At 45.2% G+C, this 25,961-nt stretch overlaps 1 protein-coding gene across 2 annotated transcripts in view; it reads right to left on the bottom strand.

Annotated features, from left to right (window-relative positions):
- The window catches only part of SDHA (succinate dehydrogenase complex flavoprotein subunit A), a 70,958-nt gene that overhangs the window by 22,236 nt on the left and 22,761 nt on the right, over window positions 1–25,961 (bottom strand). Inside the window, exons 2-6 of one of the 2 annotated variants that reach the window (XM_088442330.1) lie at window positions 20,509–20,610; window positions 19,620–19,781; window positions 11,823–11,966; window positions 7,828–7,992; window positions 4,864–5,012 (exon numbers count right to left, since the gene is read on the bottom strand). In XM_088442330.1, the coding sequence (XP_088298456.1) occupies window positions 4,864–5,012; window positions 7,828–7,992; window positions 11,823–11,966; window positions 19,620–19,781; window positions 20,509–20,610 (722 nt within the window). The remainder of the gene's footprint in view (window positions 1–4,863; window positions 5,013–7,827; window positions 7,993–11,822; window positions 11,967–19,619; window positions 19,782–20,508; window positions 20,611–25,961) is intronic. The other variant, XM_088442331.1, reaches the window with a different exon arrangement.

The following is a 25,961-nucleotide window of genomic DNA, read 5'->3' as shown; positions in this document are numbered from 1 at the left end:
GAAATTGCTTTACCGCTTAACTAGAAAATATTTTTGATAAAAAATGTCTCAGAAATTGTCAATTTAAGTAAGTAGGTAAATACCCATTTAAAAGCATATGTAATACTATTTTAGCTAAAAATTACCTCTAGTGTGTGCCTAGCGTGTCTAGAAGACATTTTTAGCATTAATTCTCCCATTCCTTTAGCATTTTTTAAAATTACTTTTTATAGAATACCCTGTAACAATTTATTCCCCCTCCCCCTGAAAATGTTATGATATTATCCCCCTACCCTTGTGGCATATTCCTTCAGGTGCGATTGCCCCAGCAGTATACCACATCCCCCACCCCAGTGGCCATAAATTCCTAGGTGACAAGAACTCTTCCACTCCATTGATTTATAAATCACAATGTTAGCCCCCTGCAATGAACCCCCTCTCATACAGTTTATGCAGAGCAGAACGCAGCGGAGCATGCGACAGGCAGCAGCATTCGGTGGGGCTGATGATCATACATCAGCCTGCTCTGTGTGCACAGCATCGATCAAGTGATGAGGAACTTCAGTTCCCCTCCAAACACTTTTGCTGTACTTGAACTCCGCCACCAGAATGCTGACTGCAAGGCATTCTGGGAAGCACAAGTAATATCAGCGGTCAGAGACCACTGACATTACAGCTCAGCTGGTCTGAAGAGGAAAGGATTTGCTCTTGTACAGAGGATGGTGTCCTGGGCAGCCGGGCTCATAAATATGCCATGATAGGAGCAGAGCCAGTAGTCAAATGGGATGTCACCGCAGCAGAGAAAGCATGACTGTGGTCGCAGCCCATAATAAACTGACACTTCAATTGGAAAGTTGGTGAGTGCCCTCAGTGCATAATTATATATATATATATATATATATATATATATATACACATATACACACACACACATACACACATATATATACACACACACACACACATACAAAAAAGTATTTGGCCAGACCTGTTACATTATTGAAATGAGGTGTTTCAATCAGACCAGTTGCCACCGGTGTGCAAAATCAAGCACCTAGCATGCAGTCTCAATTTGCAAACATTTGTGATACAAAATGGGCCATTCTAAAGAGCTCAGTGACTTCAAGCGTGGTACTGTGATAGGGTACCACCTTTGTAATAAGACTGTTTGTGAAATTTCATCCCTGATGGATATTGCACGGTCAACTGTAAGGGATATTAGAAAGTGGAAGCATTTAGGAACAGCAGCAACTGAGCCACTAAGCGGAAGGCCACGTAAAATCACAGAGCGGGCTTCAACAACTGCTAAGACGCATGGTGTGTAAAAGTCGCCAATTATATGTGGTTTCCATAGCTGAAGAGTTCCAAACTTCCACTGGCATTAATGAAAGCACAAAAACTTTGCGGCGGGAGCTTAATGGAATGGGTCTCCATGGCCGAGTAGCTGCATGCAAGCCTCATATCACCAAGTCCAATGCCAAGCGTTGGATGGAGTGGTGTAAAGCACACTGACTAAGGACTGTGGAAATGTGTTCTGTGGAGTGATGAAAAACACTTCTCTGTTTGGCAGTCAGATGGGCAATTCTGGGTTTGGCGGATGCTGGGAGAACGTTACCTGCCCGACTTTGGAATTGTGCCAACTGTGAAGTTTGGTGAAGGAGGGATAATGGTATGGGACTGTTTTTCAGGGTTTGGGCAAGGCCCCTTATCTCCAGTGAAGGGCAATCTTAATGCTTCTGCATACCAAGATTTTTTTTTGGACAATGCTATGCTTCCAACTTTGTGGCAACAAAGAGGCAACAGTTTGAGGAAGGCCCTTTTCTATTCCAATTGACTGTGCCCCAGTGCACAAAGCAAGGACTATAACATGGTTTGAGAAGTTCGGAGTGGTAGACCTTGACCGGCCCGCACAGAGCCATGACCTCATCCCCATTGAGCACCTTTGGGATGAACTGAAACGGAGATTGCAAGCAAAGCCTTCTCGTCCAACATCAGTGCCTGACCTCATAAATGCTGTACAGAATGAATGGGCACAAATTCCCACAGAAATAATCCAAAATCTTGTGGAAAGCTTTCCAAGAAGAGTGGAAGTTGTTCTAGCTGCAAAAATGGTGACCAACTCCATATTAAAGTATATGTATTTGAATACAATATCATTACAGTCCCTTTTGATGTAATGGTCAGGCGTCCGAATACTTTTGTCCATATAGTGTATATACATAGACAAACACACATATCAGGGTGGTTCAATAAGTAAGGTAATAAGACTGATCGTATGTGGAATGTCCTCTAATGTTCTGAGTTGTAAGATGGGGGAGGCTGGCTGAAACATGGTCAAACATTGAGGTGTGTAGTGTGATCAGATATCTGTGTCTAAAGGGCACATCAGCAGCTGAAATTCATCACCAACTAGTTGAGGTGTACGGTGATAACGTTCTGTCATGGAAACAGGTTTGGTGAACTGCCTTTTTTAATGGCAGGACAAGCATTCAAGATCAGCTGTGATCCAGTCCTCCCTACAGCCCTGACCTGGCACACGGTGATTACCATTTGTTTGGACCATTGAAGAAGCACCTGGGTAGAAGGCGATTCGCAACAGACTGAAGTTCAGCAAGCCATCATGTTCTGGCTTCAGGCGCTTGACACAGATTCCTTCTATGCCGGGATAGATACCTTGGTGTACAGTTGGAACAAATGCTTAGACAAGTATGGGGACTATGTGGAAAAATAATCTATACCAAGACCATACTATTGATTACACATATGTACGAGTTGAATAAATTTACACAATGAGAGGTCTTGCTACCTTATTTATTGAACCACCCCTATATATAGATATATGCATACAGTGCCTTGCAAAAGTATTCACCGCCCTGGCTTTTTACCTTTATGTTACTTTACAAGCTGTAATTTATTTATTTTTTTAATCTGAATTTTATGTGAGGGATCTGCACAAAATAGAGTAATTTGGGGAAGTGAAATGAGGAAAAAAAAATATAAAAAAGAATCTTTATAAATCTAATTCTGAAACTTGGCATGTGCATATGTAATCACCCCCTTTGCTATTCATAGCAAAGGGGGTTCAGCCCCTCAAAAGTTCTGGTGCAACCAATTACCTTCCGAAGTCACATAATTAGTGAAATGAAGTCCACCCATGTGAAATCTAAGTGTCACATGATCTGTCAGTATAAACACACCTTTTCTGAAAGGCCCCAGAGGCTGCAACACCACTAAGCAAGAGTCATCACACCATGAAGACCAAGGAGCTCTCCAAACAAGTCAGGGACAAAGTTGTTGAGAAGTACAATTCTGGGTTGGGTTATAAAAAAATATCCAAATCTTTGATGATCAACCGGAGCACCATCAAATCCATCATCATCAAAAGGAAAGAACATGGTACCACAACAAACCTGCCAAGAGAGGGCCACCCACCAAAACTTACAGACCGGGCAAGGAGGGCATTACTCAGAGAGGCAGCACAGAGACCAAAGGTAACCCTGAAGGAGCTGCAGAGTTCCACAGCAGAGACTGGTGTATATATGCATGTGACTACAATAAGCCATAAGAATAATAATAATAATTATTATTATTATTATTAAGCTGGGCTTTATGGAAGAGTGGCCAGAAAAAAGCCATTACTTAGTGATAAAAATAAGACACAATTTGAGTTTGCCAAAAGGCATGTGGTCGACTCCCCAAAAGTATGGAGGAAGGTGCTCTGGTCAAATTAGACTAAAATTGAACTTTCGGCCACCAAGGAAAACACTATGTCTGGCGCAAACCCAACACATCCCATCACCCCAAGAACACCATCCCCACAGTGAAACAAGGTGGTGGCAGCATCATGCTGTGGGGATATTTTTCAGCAGCAGGGACTGGGAAACGGATTCAAGTCGAGGGAAAGATGGATCGTGCTAAATACAGGGATATTCTTGAGCAAAACCTGTATCAGTCTGCCTGTGATTTGAGACTGGGACGGAGGTTCACCTTCCAGCAGGACAATGACCTGAAGCATACTGCTAAAGCAGCACTCGAGTGGTTTAAGGGGAAACATTTAAATGTGTTGGAATGGCCTAGTAAAAGCCCAGATCAATCCAATTGAGAATCTGTGGTCAGACTTGAATATTGCTGTTCACAAGCGGAAACCATCCAACATGAAGGAGCTGGAGCAGTTTTGCCTTGAGGAATGGGCAAAAATCCCAGGGAAAGATGTGGCAAGCTCATACAGACTTATCCAAAGCAACTTGCAGCTGTAATTGCAGCAAAGGGTGGCTCGACAAAATACTGACTTTAGGGGGGTGAATAGTTATGTACGCTGATGTTCTGTTATGTTGTCCTAAATGTTGTTTGATTCACAGTTGTAGGCATGTTCTGTGAATGAAATGATGCACACCTTCAAACAATCCATTTTAATTCCAGGCAACAAAACATGAAAAATGCAAAAGGGGTGAATACTTTTGCAAGGCACTGTATACACAGAGATGTGTCCTCATACACCTAGCATCAATGTGCCTTATGGCGCAAAACGCCAGACGCAACAGAGTCACTCCGGAAGGTGTAGAAACGTTTTCTTAAAATTTTACGTCCTATTCGCATCGCAGACACAACGTAACACAAGTGTACTAGAGACGCTGGGCTGAGTCGCAGATGAAGCACGTGCAGTATACACACACACACACACACATTACGCTAATATTAACATAATCGTGGATGGTTTATACTGACACATTTGCCAACGGCTCCCACACTGCACGGTACATGAAGAAGTGATCTATTGGCCTAGCATCGCGTGCCCAATATGCTAGAATATATATCTGCTACAGCTAACTTTCAAAATTAGTATGCTAAAAGAAATGTTAACAATACTATATAAGAATATATTACCCAGTGGCTATAACGGTGTTCTTAGCTTTGAAACGGTGAATGGATCCATCTTCCATGCATAAAGCGATAACTCCACGACATTCTCCATTCTCCATTAAGAGATCCAAAGCAAAATATTCTACAAAGTAGCTGGTGTCATATCGCAGCGACTAAAAGAAAAAAAAATAAAATAAATGTATTCTTACTGCAGGCTTGTCATTTTACAAAAACCAACAAACAGAACTAGCAAAGTACAGCCTACTGTGCATCTGAAGTAGTGCAATATTTTTAGAGGGATGAACAATAAAGAATCAATAGGCAAAGTCATGTGAAAATAGTCAGTGTGCATCCATCGTTTTTGCCTTCATCATAGGATACCATTCGTTGCTTTACTTTGATCATCCATTGAGGGGGGTTGGCACTGGATTAACATGGGATATAGAGTGCTGGGGAGCCACACTCTATACCTCACTGGCTACCTGGAAACATCAGCTTTGGGTCCACTGGAGCTGGACACTCTTTATGGCAACTTTCTTTTCCTTTCAGGTTTTATTATTTTGTTGACACTTTGCCACTGGCATCGATCAACTACAGTTAGGAATGCATTGACATGGAATCGCCTATGGGTGGTTCGGACTTAGGAGCCACAAGTGGTGCCCTTAGACCCCTGTGCCTCAGAGCTGCAGTAGCAAGGTATGTGGTTCATGCACCTCCTTAGGGTTATGACTGCCACCATGTACTTTGGACCTTCTCTCTGTACACTTTTTCTGCAGCAAACCTTCTGCCGGTTCTCATAAAAGGTAAATAGATGGTCGATTCTGGTAGCTCAGCACCGGCCCAGACAGTTTGGTACACAGGCATTCTAAGTATGACAAAATGCACAGTGGTACCTGCCTCTATGCAAGATCTTTTTAGTCAAAGCTCCTTTCATCACCACAGTTTACCATGCTCAAGGTTAGAAAACCTGTTTTAGCCAAGAATTGCCACAGGGTTTGGAAGATTTACAGAGTCTGGTGTAAAACAGGTTTCCTACCTCTTATTTTCTCATGGACTGGCGGTTGAAGTTTTTACAGGTTGGTCTTCAAACTCAGCTCTTAGCAAGGTCAGGCAGAGTTATCTCCAGGATGTCTTTGTTGGGAGCTCTGCACAGATTTTTCTTACACTGCTCGGAGCTGGAACCGGCGTGCGGTGGTGCTCACAGGCATAATGGAGGATCCCTGCCAGCTCTCTCCACCTCAGCCCGGCCCACGCTGCAACACAAGTGGGCTGCAGGCATTGCAGACTCTGGGTGGGTGACCTGCTGCTACCAAGGGATATAGAGCCTGGCTACCTGTAACTGCACTCTATACACCATGGTAATCCAGTGTCCCCAAATGGAATACCAGAAAGAGATTTAATGGAAGCACAAAAATCACATGTTTAGTTCTTAGAAAGTGGGACAGCTTATGACATACAATGGCCAAGAATGAAGGCGCTATTAACAATCTATGGAACAACTTCAGGTTGTGAAATCATGTATGAAGAGCAAATGATAAAATGCTTATGCTGTAGGGAGACAAACTGTGGGTTCAGTTTTACCTCTAGGAAGCAAGGCGCTGGTGGATTAAAATAATCAGATTCCTCCTCTTCCCTAGAGTACGTTTCTCCTCACTTTTACAATTAGCACAGCAAAGCAACAAAGAAAAGGGTAGTGCGAATTAGAAACGCATTCCTGAGTGGGTCAGTCTGTGTCCTCCTACAGCCTTGACAAAAGGGCTGAAACCCTTACCTGGCACAGTCACAAGTCCTCATTGGCTAGAACCTGTAATCTGGCAAAGTTGTACAAGTATAGGTTGTTGCATAGACTACTGTGGCACGCTGAATCAGGTCTAGAGTGTGGAAACAGGATGCAAAGAGATAGGATCCACCAGAACTGAAAACATGTAGACTGACAGAGGTGTAATCCCAGTGCTCCCGCTGGCTGACCAGTGTCTCATGTGAGACACAATTGAACTAGCACAAAACTAATGCTGGGCATACACTATACAATTATCTGTCTGGCAGGAAGGAAAATCTGGTCCATTTTCTAGTGTTTGGGAGCAAATTTCTATTGTCATTTGCTTCCATGCATTACCAGGTTTTTATTCCAACCAGCCAGATTGGACAGATATCTGACAGATAATTGTATAGTGTATGCCCAGCATAAGCAGGATTCTCCTGTAAACTTCAACTTCGGCAGGTCCTGTCATTACATTGTAGCAACTATTTCTGACAGATGCCATCTTAAAAGGCAGAAAAAGGTGTTCAGCTGCTCTTCAAATTGGAACGCAATACTGTGCATTCCATCAGTAAGAAACACTCTCCATCCTGGGAAATAAACTCTCCAGGGAGTCATCAGACCGCTGGAGAGGTCTCCCTTCATAGGAAATCTGCAGCAGCATACATGGAATAATAGAACATATGCCAAAAGTCATTCAAGAATCAAATATAAATAGCTAAAAAAAACCAAGCCTATAGGAACATAATAAAATAATATACTTATTGTATAGCACTTGAGTTATGATACAAGGACACATCAGTGGATGAGATGGGAGCAGACAAAAGACATTTGGAGAGAGAGTCAAGCTCGTGAAATAGCCATGTGCCTATTATGCAGGTCACTTGAAAAAGAATTGAGAAGCAGTCAAAAAGGGATTATAAGACCCAAAACAGGGAGGAGGGGTCAGTTTGTTTTTCTTTACTCCCAGTGATCAGCCTCGGAGAGGTGAATCATAAACAAAGTCTTTGTCCTCATACTGCAGGAAAAATAATTGTAGCACCTATTTAGAATATTAGGAGGTGTTAGAATAGGGTATATATGGCATTATTGAATATATTGCACAACCAAATTCTCATAACTAAAAATATATTGAGCTAAATATTTCTAGTTATTACATTTCATTGCAATACATCTGCATAAATGCAGGTAGAATATAAAGATAATGGCAGAGTAGCTTTTATCCTTACCCTGCCATATAATGTATGAAGTAGTGAATGGCCAGTTCTGTCTGCCACACAGCAGCAACGGTGAGCTTGTCCACCTTTCCCGTACTTCAGGCTCTGCCCTCCAAAAGCACGCTGATAAATCTTTCCTTGCTCTGTCCTGCTGAAAGGCATCCCGTAATTCTCCAGCTGTGCCACAGAAACACAACATTTATCTTTTTATACAAATGGTACAGTGTAAACGAATGCAATAAACAATGTTCAATGAATACTAAATATCAAAGAGATTCAATGCGATGTTGAATAGCCTCGGGAAGGAACTCCCGGAGCTATTAATTCAGCGGGCTGTTTTGTCAGAGAATGCCTTTTCTCGCTACTTCCCTGGGTGTTTAGTGAAAGAGTGCCGTTTCTCGTGACTTAAGTGCCAGCCGCACGACTGTTAGTGCCACGCTAAGCCGGAAACCAGCCACGCGGCCGGCACTTTTGTCGGATTATTCCTCACATCCCAGGGGGGTGCGAGAAGAATATCCTTTAGCCCGACCAAACATTGAATGGAATTGTATAGCTCCGTGAGCTCCCTCCAGGAGCTTTCAACATCGCATTGAATTAATTTGCCCCCAAAGAGCAGTGAAAAGTAAAACAAAAAACTTATTGGTATAACCCACATTCACACCATTTTGTGCTGGTTTGCCTTGTTACACAGTTAAATGCCTAGCTCAGGAGTCTGCAAAGTACATATGATAAATTCTCATCTCCTAACCTTTCCATGAACAGTTAGCGTTCCCGCTAGGCTGTTTTGGCGGGGCGCTGCACCCTGCCCTCACCACGCAGCGCACCGCTAAGACAGCCTGAGGGTGCAGTCATCACCCGCGAATCGCAGTGTCCCGTGGATGGGGAAATGTGCGGTGACCCGGTCACCGCCGGTGAATAGACGCTGGGCGCATGCGCCCAGCATCTATTCTAGCTGTCAGCAGCGCTTGGTGGCTGCCCGGCGTGTCCATAAGTGCCGGGCACACCCCCAAGAGTGGCGAAAAGGGGATGCGTCTTAAAAACACTCCCTCTTTTCAATTGCTACGTCCCCTTTCCGGGTGTGCGCGAAGTGCCCTCTCTAGCTCCGGCGCCCTGTTACAGTAAACTGCCAGTCGCCGTTCCAACTTTCACGTTGCCTAACCCTGCTCATAGAACATGTGTCACTTGAACCCTCTTCCCTTACTTGCCTATGTCATGCTTTTTTTCCCCTGGTGTGTTGACATGCTTTACTAATACCAAAACCCTCTACCATCAAAGTTCTCCTATCTCCTGTAAAACTAACAGCACTAAATAAGTACTCCGGAAAGCTTCCAACACACTTCGAGCCCAAGAGCACCAAAACAACTTCACCAGGCCGAAGAACCAACTTATGGCAGCGGCTCATAGATGGAGCGTCTATAAACCTGGCACCGGATCTGCTCCACAATAAAAAGATTTGGCGTCCTTCCAAGGTGCCTTCACTTACTTGGAGTAACACACATTCCACGTGCTGTGGTCTCACCCATCTTTTAGCTGCATAATATCCTCAGGACAACATGAGCTACCTGACCACCTCCAGAATCTAAAGGGCCCAGCCTGAGCTCTCATACCATACTAAGGCGTGTAACCTCCCATTGGGAAAGGTTAATTTACCTGCTAAGAGTGCAATAAGCAGCACATGGAAAACAACATCGGATTGATACTCCAGAAATAACAACCCTGCTAAAAATGGGAGGACCCTAAAAACATCTGTTGCCAAGGCCTGAATAAGCCACTCCTTACCAACTCTACAATTTGAGTACTGCAGTATATTGTTCACCCACTTCTACCACTTTGAACTGAGACACCACTAACAAAGGGATTACAGAGACCGACACCTAAACATCTGTGCAATATAATTCTTAAACTAAATTTATACTGAATGCTAGCCAGTCACTCATCTATTACTGGTTAATAAGTCAGGCACAGCTCCATAAAAACAGTTACATTACTTTTATCTGCAAATGAGCAGTGAATACCTGCTGCCCTCAAGTGGCTAAAGGTGCGTACACACTAGACAATTTTTTAAACAATATAACGACACATACTTACAACAATTTTGTTTAAGCATTAGTTTGTACGAGCTATATCGTTAACGATGCTCCTGCGGGTCGTTAACAATCTCCCCAGTTGTCTGAATTTGCAGTCTAATCTGGGGAGATCGTTAGCGATACCATGCTGGCAAAAAAGGCTTATTGTTAACATAGTGTATATTGGATACAAAAGGGGTCCTAATTTAAGAAAATAGACATCACTGCCACTATTTTACCAGAAGCTTTTTTGTACCCTTATGGCATCATAATTTATAAAATTATGTGTTTATGCAATTTTTTATTTTTTACAATAAATGTGACTAGAATCTTTTTTACAAAAAATTGCTGAAATCATTTTGTACTGTGTAAGCCTATAGCAGCATATTGCACTTTGGTAAAAATAGAGGCAGACTTTATAATAGAATAGATTCACACCCACCCTGCCCCTACTTATCCCACTGTAACCTCAATTCTCGTCTATGAGTCAAGGAATTCAGCATTTACCTCAATATTATCATGCTAAAGAGGCCATTTTGTGAGAATCCTGCAAATCCCAATCTTTTGATAATCGCATCCTTCAGATCTTCTGGGAAATCTTTCATAACCCTGGCTAAACTGAATTACTTAAAGCCGCAGTGAGTGCGGTCAGCGCTACACATTTACACAGGACCGGCGCTAGGCTTCCAGCGCTGGTCCTGTGCTGCACACCTGAGCCCGTTCCCTCCCCATGAGCGCTTGCCCAATAGCGCCAGGAGGCGGGCTCAGGCTGTGCATAACACACGCATCGCCGCCAGCGCTGTCAGATAGACTCTCATTGACTGCTGCAGCACCCATTGCAAGAGCCGGACTTCCGTCCGGCTCCTGCAGTGGGTAATGGGACAGACGTCATGACATCAAGACGTCTCTCCCATTATGCTGAGCACGCCAGCCCGGGAGGACTGGCGGGCGGCGTCGGGAGAGGTGTCGCGGTCCGGAGCAGCAGCGTGGATTCAGGTAAGTATGTTTTTATATATTTATACTACTGGGGGCACCATTATTGGGAGGACCTCTATTACAGGGGGCACTTAATCGGGAGGGGGAACCTCAACTGGGGACCACTACTTGGTGGTTGGGAACTACTACTGGGGGCATTATAAAAGGGGCCTACTACTAGGGGCACTGTACTGGGGGGACCACAACTGGGGGCAATAACAGGAAGGACCACTACAGGGACCACTGGATAGGGGGGGGTCACTACTGGGGGCACTGCATGGGGGGGGGGGGGGGGACCACTGCTGGAGGCACTATATAAGGGGCTTACTGCTAGGGGCACTGCGGGGACCACTACAGGGGGCACTAGATAGGGGGGGGGATCACTATACTGGGTGCCTGCATAAGGGGGACCACTACTGGGAAAACTGCATGGGGGCACTATATAAAGGGCACTGCATGGGGGGGGGGGGGGGTCTACTACTGGGGGCACTATATAAAGGGCACTGCATAAGGGATACCACTACTGGGTGCACTGCATTGTGGGGACTGCTACTGGGGGCACTACATAAGGGGGAACACTACATAGGGCACTGCATTTGGGGGGACCACTACTGGGGGCACTGAGTAATGGGAACTAATAGGGGGCTGTAAAAGGGGGACGACTACTGGGGATACTGTATAAGGGGCACTACTATGGGCCTGCATAAGATGGACCACAACTGCATACTGGGGGCACTGTATAAGGGGTACTACTGGGGTTAAGGTGCATATGGATAGGAATGTTTAGCGTGAAAATAAAGGGGTGTGTCATGTTGACACGCCCCATTTTTAAGTGGACACGCCCTTTTTTTCAGCGCACACATATCGGGATGTTGGGGGGGGGGGGGGGTGAGGGCTCTCTTTTCAAAATTGGCCTTGGCTCCTAATACCCTAGTTACGCCACTGACACAGGGACGTAGTACTTACCTCGATAACTGAAGCAGGTGCTTGCTCTGTCATGTAGTGGATAGCATCTTGATCACCCAACCAGTCAGAGCCCTTCACGGTGTCATAGAAGTGCCACCTCCAGTCATCTTCCTCCATGTTGCCCAAAGCTGCATTTATCCCTCCCTAGTACAACATTAGAAACAAGTAGTAAAAAAAAAAGAGATTAAAAAGCAAAAGCTGAATTACTACAAAATATTAGGAATGTAGATATTTGAGATAAGTTGGAACCATGACATGGATGTATTCGAAGCACAATGGATCCCTATTCATAAAATATTGCGATGTATGTACTGAACGATGAAAGAGCCATAATTGGTATATCAGTGTGTAGGGCCTGCAAGGGTTGTAAGAGATGTAAGTGTGCCTTAAAATGCAAGATGCTTTCACATCCTTAAATAAACTATTTTAACACTTTTAAATTCCTGCCTTTGTGCTGACAGATTCAATCATTATAGGACATGCACTTTTACTATTAAAACCTAATTTCAGGCATTTACTCATGTAAAATAAAAGACAGATGGAACCGTACCGTATGGAGCACCCAGATAGGTGCTAGAAGGGAGTTTAAATGGGGAATTTCTGTATTTCCCCTCTCTCCCTTCCAGCAAAAATGATGATACAGCCCTGAGGAAGAGTCCTAGGACTCTAAACGTTTTGGCAGCTGATCTGGACTGACTTGTATCTTTCTACACAGACTGCGAATCACCTGTGGACACCTGGGCAGTTTTGCTGCAAGGGAGAAGGGAGGAATCCAGAAACTCCCTACTTAAACTCCGTTTTATCTGGGTGCTCCATACGGCACGGTTCCACCTAATTACTTATGAGAAAACCTGGGAATAATATGAGATATGGTAAGAACTTACCCTTGTTATCTCTATTTCTACGAAGTCCATAGGGTTCCACAGGATACCTTGGGGTATAGGTGATGGCGGCAGACATCCAGGCACCACAGAGTTAAATTTTCAGCCTCCCAGGATGCACTGGGGTCCCTCTCCTATACCCCGCCCCCGAGCCTCAGGCCACTCAGTTTTGTAACAAGCCATAGGCCGGAGCAGGAGCAAAAAAAAAAAAAAAAGAGAGAAGACAGTCTGGAACACACAAGAATCACATTCTCACCAGAAGGAGACGGAGAAACCGGTGACCAGATCAAAGCCCATCTGCAGTACAGGTGCGACAGGGCGGGAGTCCTGTGGAACCCTATGGACTTCGTAGAAATAGAGATAACAAGGGTAAGTTCTTACCATATCTCATATTTTCTACTTCAGGGTCCATAGGGTATCCACAGGATACCTTGGGGATGTCCCAAAGCAGTATCCTTTAAGGGTGGGGACGCTCCTGTGCTGTAAGGAGAATCCGCCGCCGAAAGGAAGCATCCTGAGAGGCGAAGGTATCAAAAGCATAATACCTTACAAAAATATGGACAGATGACCACGTGGCTGCCAATCACCGCTGAGGCGCCACGTCGAGCTGCCCACGAAGGACCCACAGACCTAGTGGAAGAGCTTTAATAGAGGATGGAACAGGAAGACCTGTGAATCCATCCTGCCAAAGTTAGCGTAGTGGCAGGCCAACCCTTTTTATAGAAACCAGAAAGGACAAAACCGAGAGTCTGATTTTCTAAATGGACTGGTACGGTCAACTTAAATTCTTAGCGCCCGTACTACAGCCAAATAGGCCTCACCAGCAGACAGGACTGGGGAAGTAAAGGCAAGCACTGCCCTGTTCCTAGGAAAGATGAGAAAAAGGGAGGTCTACATGACCGAGCCTCCCATTCTGAGATCCTACTGGCCAAATTAAGAGCCAGAAGGAATACAGTCCTAGCCGTAAGCCATTTGAAATCCACTGAGCCCAGTGGATCAAATGGCGGTCCTCAGAGAGCCCTAAGGACCACAGCCAAATCCCAAGAAGCCACAGGTGGAACAAAGGGATGCTGAATATAACGTACACCCTGCACAAAGGTGCAGACATCAGGAAGAGTAGCAATCCTACACTGAAACCATACTAACAGGGCAGAAACCTGCACCTTCAGGTAAGCAAGGCGAAGACCGTTATCTAAGCCCACCTGTAGGAAAGCCAACCTCTGGATATCCGGAATACCCGAGGAGCCTAGCCTCTAGGGCGACACCTGAAAGAAAGTATACCATACCTAATGGTAAATTCTTGCAGATAAAAACTTCCGAGCTCTTAGCATGGACAGAGCCCCTGTTAACTATAAAGCTGGAAAAACTCCTAGACCTTAAGAGGGCAGTCTCCACCGCCACACCGTCAAGGACAGACAACCCAGGTCTGGGTATCAGCCAGGATCCTGAGACAACAGGTCCGGGCGTAGAGGCAACAGCTTCGGAGTGTTAACTGAGAGGCTCCGAAGATCTGAGTAATAGTGCCATCTGGCCTACGCTGGAGCTATCAGCAGGAGCGTGCCTCCTTCTTGCTATTACTGGAGGAAGAAGGGATAACGGAGGGACGAGGTACACAACTTGGAAGGTCCACTGGACCTACCTACGTCTATCAGAAGAGTCTCATCTCTGAAAGGCTCCACTTGTTCACCAGAAGATTGAACACCTCCTGATAAAGAGGACATTTCCCTGAATGCACGTCTTGACGGCTGAGAAAGCCTGCTTTCCATCTGAGGATTCCTGAATGAACACTGCCGATGACGGCAGGGATATAGCCTTCCACCCAAGCCAGAATTCGGGACACCACTGTTAGTGTCGCCTGACTTCGGGAACCTCCTAGGTGGTTTACATAAGCCATCATGATGGCGTTGTCAGACTGTACCTGCACGGTATTTCCGTGGAGGACCTGTCCTGCATGCTGGAGAACCTTGAATACTGCTCAGAGTTCTCAGATGTTCATGGGAAGCGCAAAAACAACTGGTGTCCACCTGCCCTGGAACAAGTGTGGACCCGTCACTGCTTCCCAGCCACGGATACTGGCGTCCGTCGTCAGAAGGACCCTGTCCGCAATCCCAAAGGGGGTGTCCCTTGTTTAGGTGAGCTTTCTGCAGCCACCAGGCCAGAGAGAAACAAACCTCCGGGGAAAGCCTATTGACTTTATCCTATGGGGCAACCCATCCCATCCGGAGAGGATCAAGTACTTTAGAGTGAAGCTGGGTACTCTCCACCATGTCGAACAGCGACATCCTGGAACCCAGGAACCACATTGCCAAGTGAATAGACACTCGGCGACTCTGCAGGCAACTGCGTACCTTTGCCTGTAATGCAGAGATCTTTTCCTCAATCACAAAGATCCTCAGATGTTGGGATATGGAGCATCCTCTGTGAAGAATCAGAGAGGACCATTTCCAGTTTATCAGTCAGCCCTAACGTAGCAACACAGATATTGTCTGTTGCATATGGCACTGAAGTATCTCTGGAGACCGTGGTAACAACAGGAGGTCACTCGGATAGGGTAACAAGCGGACCCCCTGCATCCGCAGGTAGGCTGCCATAACTACCATGACCCTGGTAAACCGTGAGGCGCGGAGGCCAGACCAAGGGGCAATGCCAGAAACTGGAAATGCTTATCGACCACTGCAAACCTGAGGAAAACAGTGGTGTGCTAAGAAAAGAGGGATATTCAGGTAGTCACCCTGAATATATCCAACGACACCACAAAATTCCCAGGCTCCATTGAATGATGGAATGCAGGGTCCCCCTCCCGAACCGAGGAACCCTTAAGAATTTGTTGAAGGATTCGAGGTTGAGAATGTCCTGGTAAGACCCATTGGGTGTCTGTACCAGAAAGAGGATGGAGTAATACCTCGTTCCCCCTTTGGGGCAACGGAATAGGTACTATAACTCCTGCCTGGAGCATAGAGTGTAACACCCTCAAAAATTACAGGGCCTTGTCCTGAATTGACAGAAGACCTGTAACGAAAAACCGTCTGGGAGGCTTTTACCGGGAGGAGAGGACATACCTTCAAGAAAATACTTCTCTTACCCCAGTGTCCGTGGTGGTCAGACACCAGCACTGGGTGAACTGGAGAAGCCGGCCTCCAACTCTGGGGGCTCCCGAGAGGAGGCCCGTCCCGTGAGGCTGAAGGCTTATAGTCCAACTTGGGAGTAGGACGTCTTGTACTCCAAGCCTGTTCTTATGGCTGAGCAGATTTCCTGGCTACTGACTGTCTTGGAAAGCTGTATTTTAGACTTACCCTGGCCTCACAGGGCCGAAAAGACGAAGCCCCAGACCCTGATGGGACTGTAGCCGATGGTAGACACGCAGACGTAGCTGCTGCCTGCAGGGCCACAATTGCGTCCAGACGAGTGCCAAACAGGACTTGTCCTGTAAAAGGCAAAGCATTCCAAATGGAATCTGCGTCCGCTTTCCAAGAGCGCAACCACAGGGAGCGGCAAGCCGCTACTGCTGCCGAGGAGATTCTGGAAAGGAGTAGGCTATATGTAAGACCGTCTCATTATGAACGTGGCAAAGTCTCTGAGAATTTGCCACTATCCACCTGCTCTGCTGGAGAGTCAGTGTGCAGAGATCCAGTTACCTACTCAGTGTTCCATGGCTCTGGCCCCCCAGCACACGGCCATAGCCGGCCTGGAAGCCCCTCCAGCAAGGGAATATTGGATTTTAGATATATTTGCACCTTGGAACCTCCTTCAAAGAGGACCTGGAGGGCATAGGCAACGTAGCACTCCTCACTAGGCGTGCAACATGAGAATCTACCCGTAAAGGTAACTCCCATTCGGAAATGTAATTATCCGCAAAAGGGGTATGCAAAAGGTCAACCGTTTTTGAGGCTGGAACCGCTTACCCGGATTTTTCACGCCTCCTCTAAATGATCCACCTGACCAGATAGAGGAATTACAGTGGCAACACCCTTATGGTTAAAGAAGGCATATTTGGATTTAGCCACGGGGGATATGTAATAACCAAAGCCGCACAGACTGCCCGTAGAAGGCCAGGTATATAGACTTTAGACCCAGACTACGCCTCCTTTGCACTAAGGGGCTCGTGTCTGAAAAAGTCAATAATGTCACCGTCATCAGACGTCATGTCTTAACCCGTCTGAGACCCGAAAGGCCGTTTAGAAGGCCGAAATGGTGACTCCCCCTGTAAAACGTCCATCAGGTGCTATACCATCTGGACAATAAATTCACCCACACAGGCTCCTGCGAGACCTGGGGGGGCGAAAAACAGGATACACTGGGGTACCATCAACTGCCCAGGGACCCCTGCATGTGATGAGACCACCACAGGCTGCGATAACCCCTATGGGGAAACGCAGGGGGCGTTGCCCACAAAGGCTGTAAGCATCTTAGCCAGCCGAGGCACAGTGACAGAAATGGGGCGTGATATATAATACAACATGCCCTCCATAAACCCTCAGCGTCTACATATCCCTCCGCTAACTGCACATGATATCAGTACATTATAGCTGGAAGAGGATATCCTCGTTCACTTTCCGACATGAGGAGTGTGAACGGAGCGTATGTGACCTCCCACACAGAAAAACCACGTTTACTGTGAGGTAATAAACACCCTGCAACACCGCACCGCAAGGGCTGTAGCCGAAGAACAGGGATAGGAAAAGGCTGACAGTCAGAAATGAAAGTACAGGCAAACAGCGCTAGCATTTAAGTCACATACAATGCACAGATAACATCCTGCATTACAAGCACTGCGATCAACTACACAGACCAGAGCCTGGTAGGAAACAGTGCTGCATACACTGACCTTAATTGAAGGAGAGGTATGCGGGGGACCCGGACCACAATGGCATCTGTATCAGCTTCCAGCACCGTTTGCCATCCCCAGCACATGTAGTGAGAAAATGACCACCGAGGAGCAGAGAGAAGGCAGGGCCCGAGGGAGGAGCGCTGACACAGCCCGCTCAGACCGCTGTGGAATGGCACTGTGCAGCGGGGGAGACGCCGGCTGTGAGACAGAGAAGGCGTTCTCCCCTGGCATGCTATTAACCCCTGGGACGCCGCGCTGTACCGCACATGCTGCGGCCCGCTGTCCCTGGTGGTCTAGTGGAAGGCGCAGGATCAGTACCTGGCCCCATGCGCAGCCGGTCCCCAGGGAGCCCCCTGCCTGGGGACCAAACAGGACTGTGTTACCGGCGGGTGCCCACCGCGGGACCCCGCCGCTTACCTTGTTCCCCGTGCCTCCGGCCACAGTCCAGGTAGCCGGGGATCACCGCTAGCTGTGACCCCAGCTACCTACCAGCATCCCCGGATCGGTACCGGCGTTCTGGTACCGGCGGGGTGTAGGAGTGACAGAATGGACGTCAATACTGACTGTCCTATGCTGGAGCACTCTAGTTGTGCAGCCACAGCTGCGAAGAAATATTCAGGGGCCTTAAAAAGACCCCCCTCTGTACGGTGCGACTGGTCCGGCCAGGCACCTACGAAAACTGAGTGGCCTGAGGCTCGGGGGCGGGGTATAGGAGAGGGACCCCAGTGCATCCTGGGAGGCTGAAAATGTAACTCTGTGGTGCCTGGATGTCTGCCGCCATCGCCTATACCCCAAGGTATCCTGTGGATACCCTATGGACCCTGAAGTAGAAACTCTGTTTCGACTAAATGCATCTTTCTGTGATGGCAATGTTGTGAGCCTAATATATGCACTTTTTATTTGGTAATAAATACCATTTGCTTTGATATACTACACCATACTTTGCCTCTAAATCTCTTATGTGGTTATTTCTGTGAAGGATTGTATGCAGCTTCAAGAACTTGTATGAGGAAAAGACTTTTGCCAACATTATTATTTCATTTGGAAGATTTGAACCATCTACATAAATAGATTGGTTTAGCAGCGCCGAGGGTGATTGAACACTTCCTTTCCCGTTTATCATGTTTTTGGTGGCTGGTGGGCAACATCGTTTGGACACTCAGGCAGCTCAAGCTAAGTGCGCCCAGTGCTTCTTCTACAATTTATTTGCATTTCAAAATGAAACACCAAAAAGGTATAAACACACTACATAAATATGATTTCTAGTGTCAGTCTGGTAAGTATTGACAGATGCAGCATAAAATCATTAGACTCTCTAAAATACAGACTTCTAACATCCAAATTACAGATGTGTCCATCTAGCCTCATTGTGTACATCAAGCCTCAATACACCACGTCGCGCAAGATTCCTGGCGTAAGTGAGCCGCCAAGTCCTGTGCAACACTGCTAGCACTGAGCACATGTTTGGGCCGAACATGTGTCTTAGTCGCAATGTGATGGCATTAGGAAGCACCAGGAGACTGTGCCGATTAATGATATGCAAAGCACAATGGAACTTGACATATTAAAAATAAAGAAAAAATTTTTAAAAAAAAAGCAGCGGCCACTTCATCGTAGTACATCATATAAATGCAGAGACTCAGTCGCGCACAAATAAACGTGTTGAAAATCACACATCCTAGTCGCACCGCAGTGAAACTAAAATTGCAAAAAAAGAAGACACCTAGAGCTAGCAGAGTCACACGGGATCTGGCGTGCCGAGAGGGTTGTTTGGCACAATTGCAGCATGTATGAGGACACATCTGTACTTATATACATATAAATAGTTACAATGAGAAGAAGGGAGTTAGCAGACTTGAACAATGAATATTGCAGGAGGGCAAGAATTGAAAGGGAGCCGACATAGCTCAAATGGTTAAAGCACGCTAAGGGGATAAGTTTCATTATGACTATATTTAAAGTAAGCCCTTCAAATATCCAGAAGAAAACAATTACATTTATATTCTATGCACTAAAAATCATAGACACAAATGTTAGAAAAAAAAAAAAAAAGCAAAACAATGATAACTGCCACTTTGAAGTGAGTACCTGTGCTGCTACCGTGTGAGATCTGGTAGGAAACAGTTTTGATATACATGCTGTATTAAAGCCTGCTTCAGACAATCCAAATGCTGCCCGCAATCCTGCACCACCAGCACCCACTACAACTGCGTCAAACTCATGGTCCACTACAGGATATTGTGTAGATATCTGCAAAAAAACAAAGCGGACATAAGAAATGGAGAATAGAAATCCTACATAGTACTGTAGCAAGTTATTTTAGCACAGTCATCCATAACATCCTCATCATTATTCACATGTAGTCCACTTTGTATAAGATGCATATATATATATATATATATATATATATATATACATATACACACATACATACACACACACAGTCATGTGATAAAAAAATGATACCACTAGTAAAATGGTTTCTACATATGGAAACAGACTACATTTTAATAGATATTGGAACACATATAAAGGAGGTAGGTAAATAAACAAAAATAAACAAAATGGGGATGTAGTTATGAGACCGGCGGTCGTGATGCCGCCAGTCTCAATACCGACAGTGAGATCCTGACAAGGGACTTAAGATAGGAGTTAGAAATACCTAGGGTTAGGCACTCCTAGGGGGGAGGGTTAGGCACCACTGGGGGGGTTAGGGTTAGGCACGAAGGGGGGAGGGTTAGGGTGCGGGATAGGTTACAAGAAGGGAGGGATAGGATTAGGTTAGCATACTTACCAACTTATACCAACCAGCAGGATGCTGCTGTCTGTATTCTGACAGGAGGCATCCCGACAGCCAGCATTACATACCCACTCCAACAGAATGATATGCTGTGTTTTACTGTGTTAAGAGTCATAGTTATGGGTAAATGAAATCAGATTTTTATTGGTAAACAATGTGGGGGTGGGGGGCATTTACCGATTCAGAAACTTTAGCAGAAGCGTCCTTCTTTCCATGAACAGTAAAGTGTAAGGCCCTCAGTGCTGCACAGGAAGCTGGAGCCCATTTCTGAAACAAAGACTAGAACACATTACTATTTCACAGCTTGCCAATAATAAACACAGACAGAGCACAAGCTTTCATTTCTACATTAATGTTTAAATATGGAAGTAAAAAAAACAGTGTAAGCACTGATGTTCAGGTTGTTGTTAAAGCACAGTCAGTCTTATGGTGCATACACACGGTCAGATTTGTTGTCAGATATGAACAATAACTATTGTAAAAATCGTTCATATCGTTGACATTTAGGGCATGCATTGACCAACGATGCGCGTGCCCGCATGTCAGATAACGATATCTGACGGACTGTTTGCAGACAGATTTGGACGATTTCATTCATTTTAATATTGTCAGAAATCATTCATTGTTATCGTTCAATGAAATCGATGAACTGACAAATCTGACCGTGTGTATGGACCAATAGAACGTAAAAAAAACTGCCTGTTGAAATAAAGCCTTGGATGTGAAAAGCACAAAGGTCAACTGTATTTCTTGGGCAAAGTCTTGATTATCACCAAAACCTCCATGGTCCAATTGTAGAAAAAAAAACCCTCTCCACCCATAAAAACAAAAATTTAGGCCCTCATTCAGACCCACTCGCAAGCGGGCGCACGTACGTTAGGCGTACGTACAAAATTTTTTAAATTCAATGGCTCGCTCGTATTTTCTTTCGCATCTAAAATTCCTCCCTAAACTCAGGCGACTCCTCCTCTAACTAACGAGCGTGCGAAATAGCGAGCGTACATCCCCGAAATGGCTTGAAGGGAACGCACGCACAAGTGAAACCGGAAGTGGCCTTGTCAGATGTCGATTACCTGCTCCTTTATTCTGCCTACCTCACTCAATCGTATCATGCCAATCAATGTATCAATTAGCTTAATTGTTTTTTTTGTTTCAACACAATGCAAGAAACTTTACTCTTGTCCGCGTTTGTGTTTACCCGCAGAATACGTACGGATGGAACATTCGCTTTTATTGTTCAAAAAACATGTGAACCACAATTAAACAATTGTTCTATTGCTGTGGATCCTCGCATATTTTCCGGGGTTCATTTCTTTACTTAAATTTGCAAACGCATGTCACTGCATCAAGCCTATCATAACTCTCCAGAGATTTCTGGCCCTGTTGAACACATGACTCATACACTAACCAATAAAATTGCTCCTGTTAATTTCCAAAATACATTAGCCAATCAGAAATTTATTGCACACTTTATCAAAAATGTTTTGTATGAAAAACTCCATTGCCATCATGAGAGCCTCCGCATTCACCAGGCGCGAGCTGCTGGTGCTGAGGTGATGGATCGCCGTATCACCAGCCAGCCTCCACCCATCACCAACCGGCAGAAGCGCTCCGCGTATGCGGAGGCACGGTCCCGCCTGCGGTCCTTAGGTTCACGCCGCAACATCGGGCAGCTGGAGCGCAGGTGGTCAGACCTGCAACGGCGAACGCCCCGCTTGCTGGCATGCTTTCGCATGCAGATCCTGGAAAGTAAGTGTTATGTATTGTGGTTTTCATGTTTGTGGGGCAAACTGCGTGTGCATGTTTTCCTGTCTGTCCTATTTATTATTTGTCCTCATATCTGCGTGTGCATGTTTTCCCTCTATTTCTGTTTTTTTCATTCTACTCCTATTTGCATGTTTTTTGTTGTTGTTTTTTTTTTTTTTATTTGGGCCCCGGATTTGCCCAGAAACTAACCTCAATTTGTTTGACATATTTTAGGAGGACAGCCAAGACTACGCCGTCACCGTCCGGCCAGACGGCGTTCCCGGCCACTATCCCCAACCACCAGCCAACACTCCACCCCAAATATTTCCCCTATACCCCACTCCTCCCCAGCCTTCCAAGACCCTCTCCCGGAACTGTCGGGCCTCCTTCCCCTCCGTCCCACTTCCCCCTCTCCTCCACCCACCCCTCTTCCAATTACCCCCTCCCCGGAGTCCGTCATTACCCCTCCCCGTTCTTTGGGGAATGAAGGCTCCTCCGAGGAAGAACATGGAGGGACTTCCGGAGCTCCCGTTTTGGCTCCCGGTATGTTTTTCTTTCACATTTTTTTTAACCACAAACTGTTTGTATGTAATCATGTGTCGTGCCTTTATTCGTGCTTGTTTGGTTTACTTTTGGTGATTTAGCAGTTTGCCTTTACCTCTTCCTGCTGATTTCAACATACACATATCACACCTGTGGGAATTTGTACATAGGCCTTGTATTTTTGGCAGCACCCCCTTTTTGTTTTGGTTTTTTTTTTTTAGGTTTAGGAGTGATTTCGTTGTGTTTTTGTTTTTTTAATGTGGATTCCCTATTGTTTTATTAATCCACACACTTTTCTCACCCACAGAGGAACAGAGGCGTCGACAAGAGGTGGACGAATGTGTTGGCCAGATGCGCCAACATGTCATTGGCATTCTTGTGGGCCTTGACCGGCTGTCTGGCATCCTTCGCCAGTAGTTTTTTTTGTTTATTTTCGTTTTCTAAATAAATTTTTTTGTTCTAATATACGTTCTGGCTCATTCTTTTTTTCCAAAACAAAAATAGTTTTCCCTGACATAAGTAGACTGTTCCTGCAAGGATTTCCCTTTTTTAAAAGTTAGATTGTGTTTTGTATTTGTATGTTAAACAGCCACAAGAAACACATAACAGTAACAATGTCATTTCCCTTTTTGGGTGTAGTGTCAATTAGATATTTCGACATTTTACAGGTTCCTAGTTGGTGTGCAAGCTGCTTAGGCCAATCTTCAAAATCCAAAGGTTTGGACAGGCTTCCTTTTGGTGTGGGTTGGGAACCTGAAAACATATTTCAGTTTACATCAACTGGTGTCAGTACTGGATTACCCCCTTAGTCAAATGTAAGGTGTGTTAACCTGGTTACACTTGCTGTTAACGTCCAAAAAAAGGAAGACCATTTCACTCTCCAAACATTTATTCACAACATAAATGAGAAATCAAAGTGGTCACTCCCAAAAAAAAAAAACAGTGATAATCTCAAATACAACACATACAAATAAAATATTTAAATAAAAAAACCAATCAAGAACTGGTTGACGAAGGACCATGCCAACATGATTCCACAAACATGGCGTTGCGATATGGGTTCCAGAATATATGCCCAAAATCACCAGATCCAGGTTTGGTAAGGGTAGCAGGTAGTGAGCATTGGAGTGGCAAAGATTTTGTGAACAAACAGAAGATGGTGAAAAAAATAAAAATAAATTAGATGTTCGCAAACAAACACAAACACATTAGGTATAAACACTGTAGTTTTGGTCAAACTTACCTAAAAAATCTGGCCACCACATCATCGCGTATGGCCCCCCCACATACTGACCTCCGACCAACCTCGGGGGGGCCATCCTCAGGTAAGGCATCCTCTGGCTGCATTGGGACACCACACCTTATGGCGATGTTGTGAAATATCCCACACAGGACCACAATTTTCGACACCATATCCGGCAAATACATGAGCTCGCCACCAGAGCGGTGGAGGCATCTGAATCGGCCTTTTAAAAGGCCGATACAGCGCTCCACCACTTGCCTGGTGGCTGTAAGTGCGGAATTATACTCACTTTGTGGGCCTGGTGTGGGAGCCAAATAAGGAGTGAGCAGCCAGGACATGCAAGGGTATCCACTGTCTCCTGTGAAAAATAAGAGACAACATCAGGAACACTGTGTATCAAGCTTAACATTGTTATGTACTAAAGGTCTCCACTTACCCAGAAGCCACGCATCACCAGCTTGTAGGTTGTTTAATTTGTGCCATATCCCTGATTGCCGGATGACGAAGGAGTCATGTGCACTTCCTGGTAATTTTGCATTCAGGGACAGGATCTGGAGGGAGGCATCACATACCACCATTACATTCAGGGAGTGATAGTGTTTCCTGTTTCGAAATATGGCCTCCAGCCGTGCTGGAGGCTGAAGTGGTATGTGAGTACCATCCACAACCCCTATGATGTGTGGGAAGCCAGCTATTTGGTAAAAATTGGCCTTGGCCACACTAAGGGCACCCATATCCAAAGGCATTTGAATAAAATGATGGAGGTGCTTGAAAAGTGCCTCCATCACTGCCCTCAGGATCCGGGAAAAGGAGGATTGGGAGATGCCCGCCACTATTCCCACCGTTGTTTGAAACGATCCTGAGGCACAGAAATGTAACACCGCCATAAATTGCGTCAGTGATGGTATTGCTGTTGGACTGTCAATTTGCCGCTCAAGATCACTTTCTATTAATGAGAGTGTGTCTATGATGATTTTGGGAGGTAGACGGTAGAGTCTTAAAACCTCATCATCGGGCATTCCAAAAAGGGTGACACGTGTTCGAAATATCTGGGGCCTTGCATGCCTACGATGCCTATGCCTGGGATGAGATTGAGGTTGGTCGGCTTCCGGGAGCATGGCCAGAACAATCCGCCCCAGATCAACCTGAAATTCAAAGATTTCAAAGTAAGGCTTTTGACCCACCCCAAAACTATATTAAAACAACTTAGCTTGATGATACCATCCATTGCTGCTTACATGCCGGGGTATTGTCATGATACGTCCAAACTGAAAATAAACACCAAAATTACTTGACACATTTCACTCTGGGCATTTTTATTTAAAAATTTTGTGCTAGACCAAAGTTAAAATATGCCAAACACCCATTTAGCAAAACCGCAAAGCGACATTTAACACAGTACATCAAAACGGGTCGAAATGTTGGCTCAAAAAGCGAAAGATAAACCACCAAAAAGTTAGAATGATTATTAAGCTGTTTAAAATGCGCTAATTAGTTCGCTAATACAAGTCACAAGAGTAACTACTAAAAATGCGCTAATTAGTTCGCTAATACAAGTCACAAGAGTAACTACTAAAAATGCGCTAATTAGTTCGCTAATACAAGATAAAAAATGGACTTACCAAGAGCAAATATCTAAGATGCAAAATCAAAAGGTCTTTGGGGTCGAAAATAAACAAAATCTAAAATAGAAAAAATTAGGGATCCAAAAATTACAAAATATACGAAACACAATGAAACAACAACTGAACAAAAGTTAGACTTCACAAAACTTACCAAATCAAGAAACGAGGTCCCAAAAATATAAACCAACAAAGATAACGGAAAAAAAAACGCAAACGAATCTCCAACCGCCAACTCCTTTCTACGCAATCAATAAACTCCAGCCAAGATAACCTCCAACAATCCAAAAACGCCACCTCGACTTGAGACACACCAAGCCATAAATAGTGTTTCGTTTCCCGCACAAATTAAGGAGGGATCATAGGGCCGCACAATCAATGATGCGGCCGCAAAATAAGGACGCATGTATAAATACGTCACGAAAACACATTCAAATTCTGGTGTATTTCTTGTTTGGACCTCAGACATGGCGACA

The sequence above is a fragment of the Taudactylus pleione genome, unplaced genomic scaffold, assembly GCF_031769625.1.
Source record: "Taudactylus pleione unplaced genomic scaffold, aTauple2 ptg000309l, whole genome shotgun sequence".
In the NCBI taxonomy this organism is placed as follows: Eukaryota; Metazoa; Chordata; class Amphibia; order Anura; family Myobatrachidae; genus Taudactylus; species Taudactylus pleione.
This window is presented reverse-complemented; position numbering and strand designations above follow the sequence as displayed.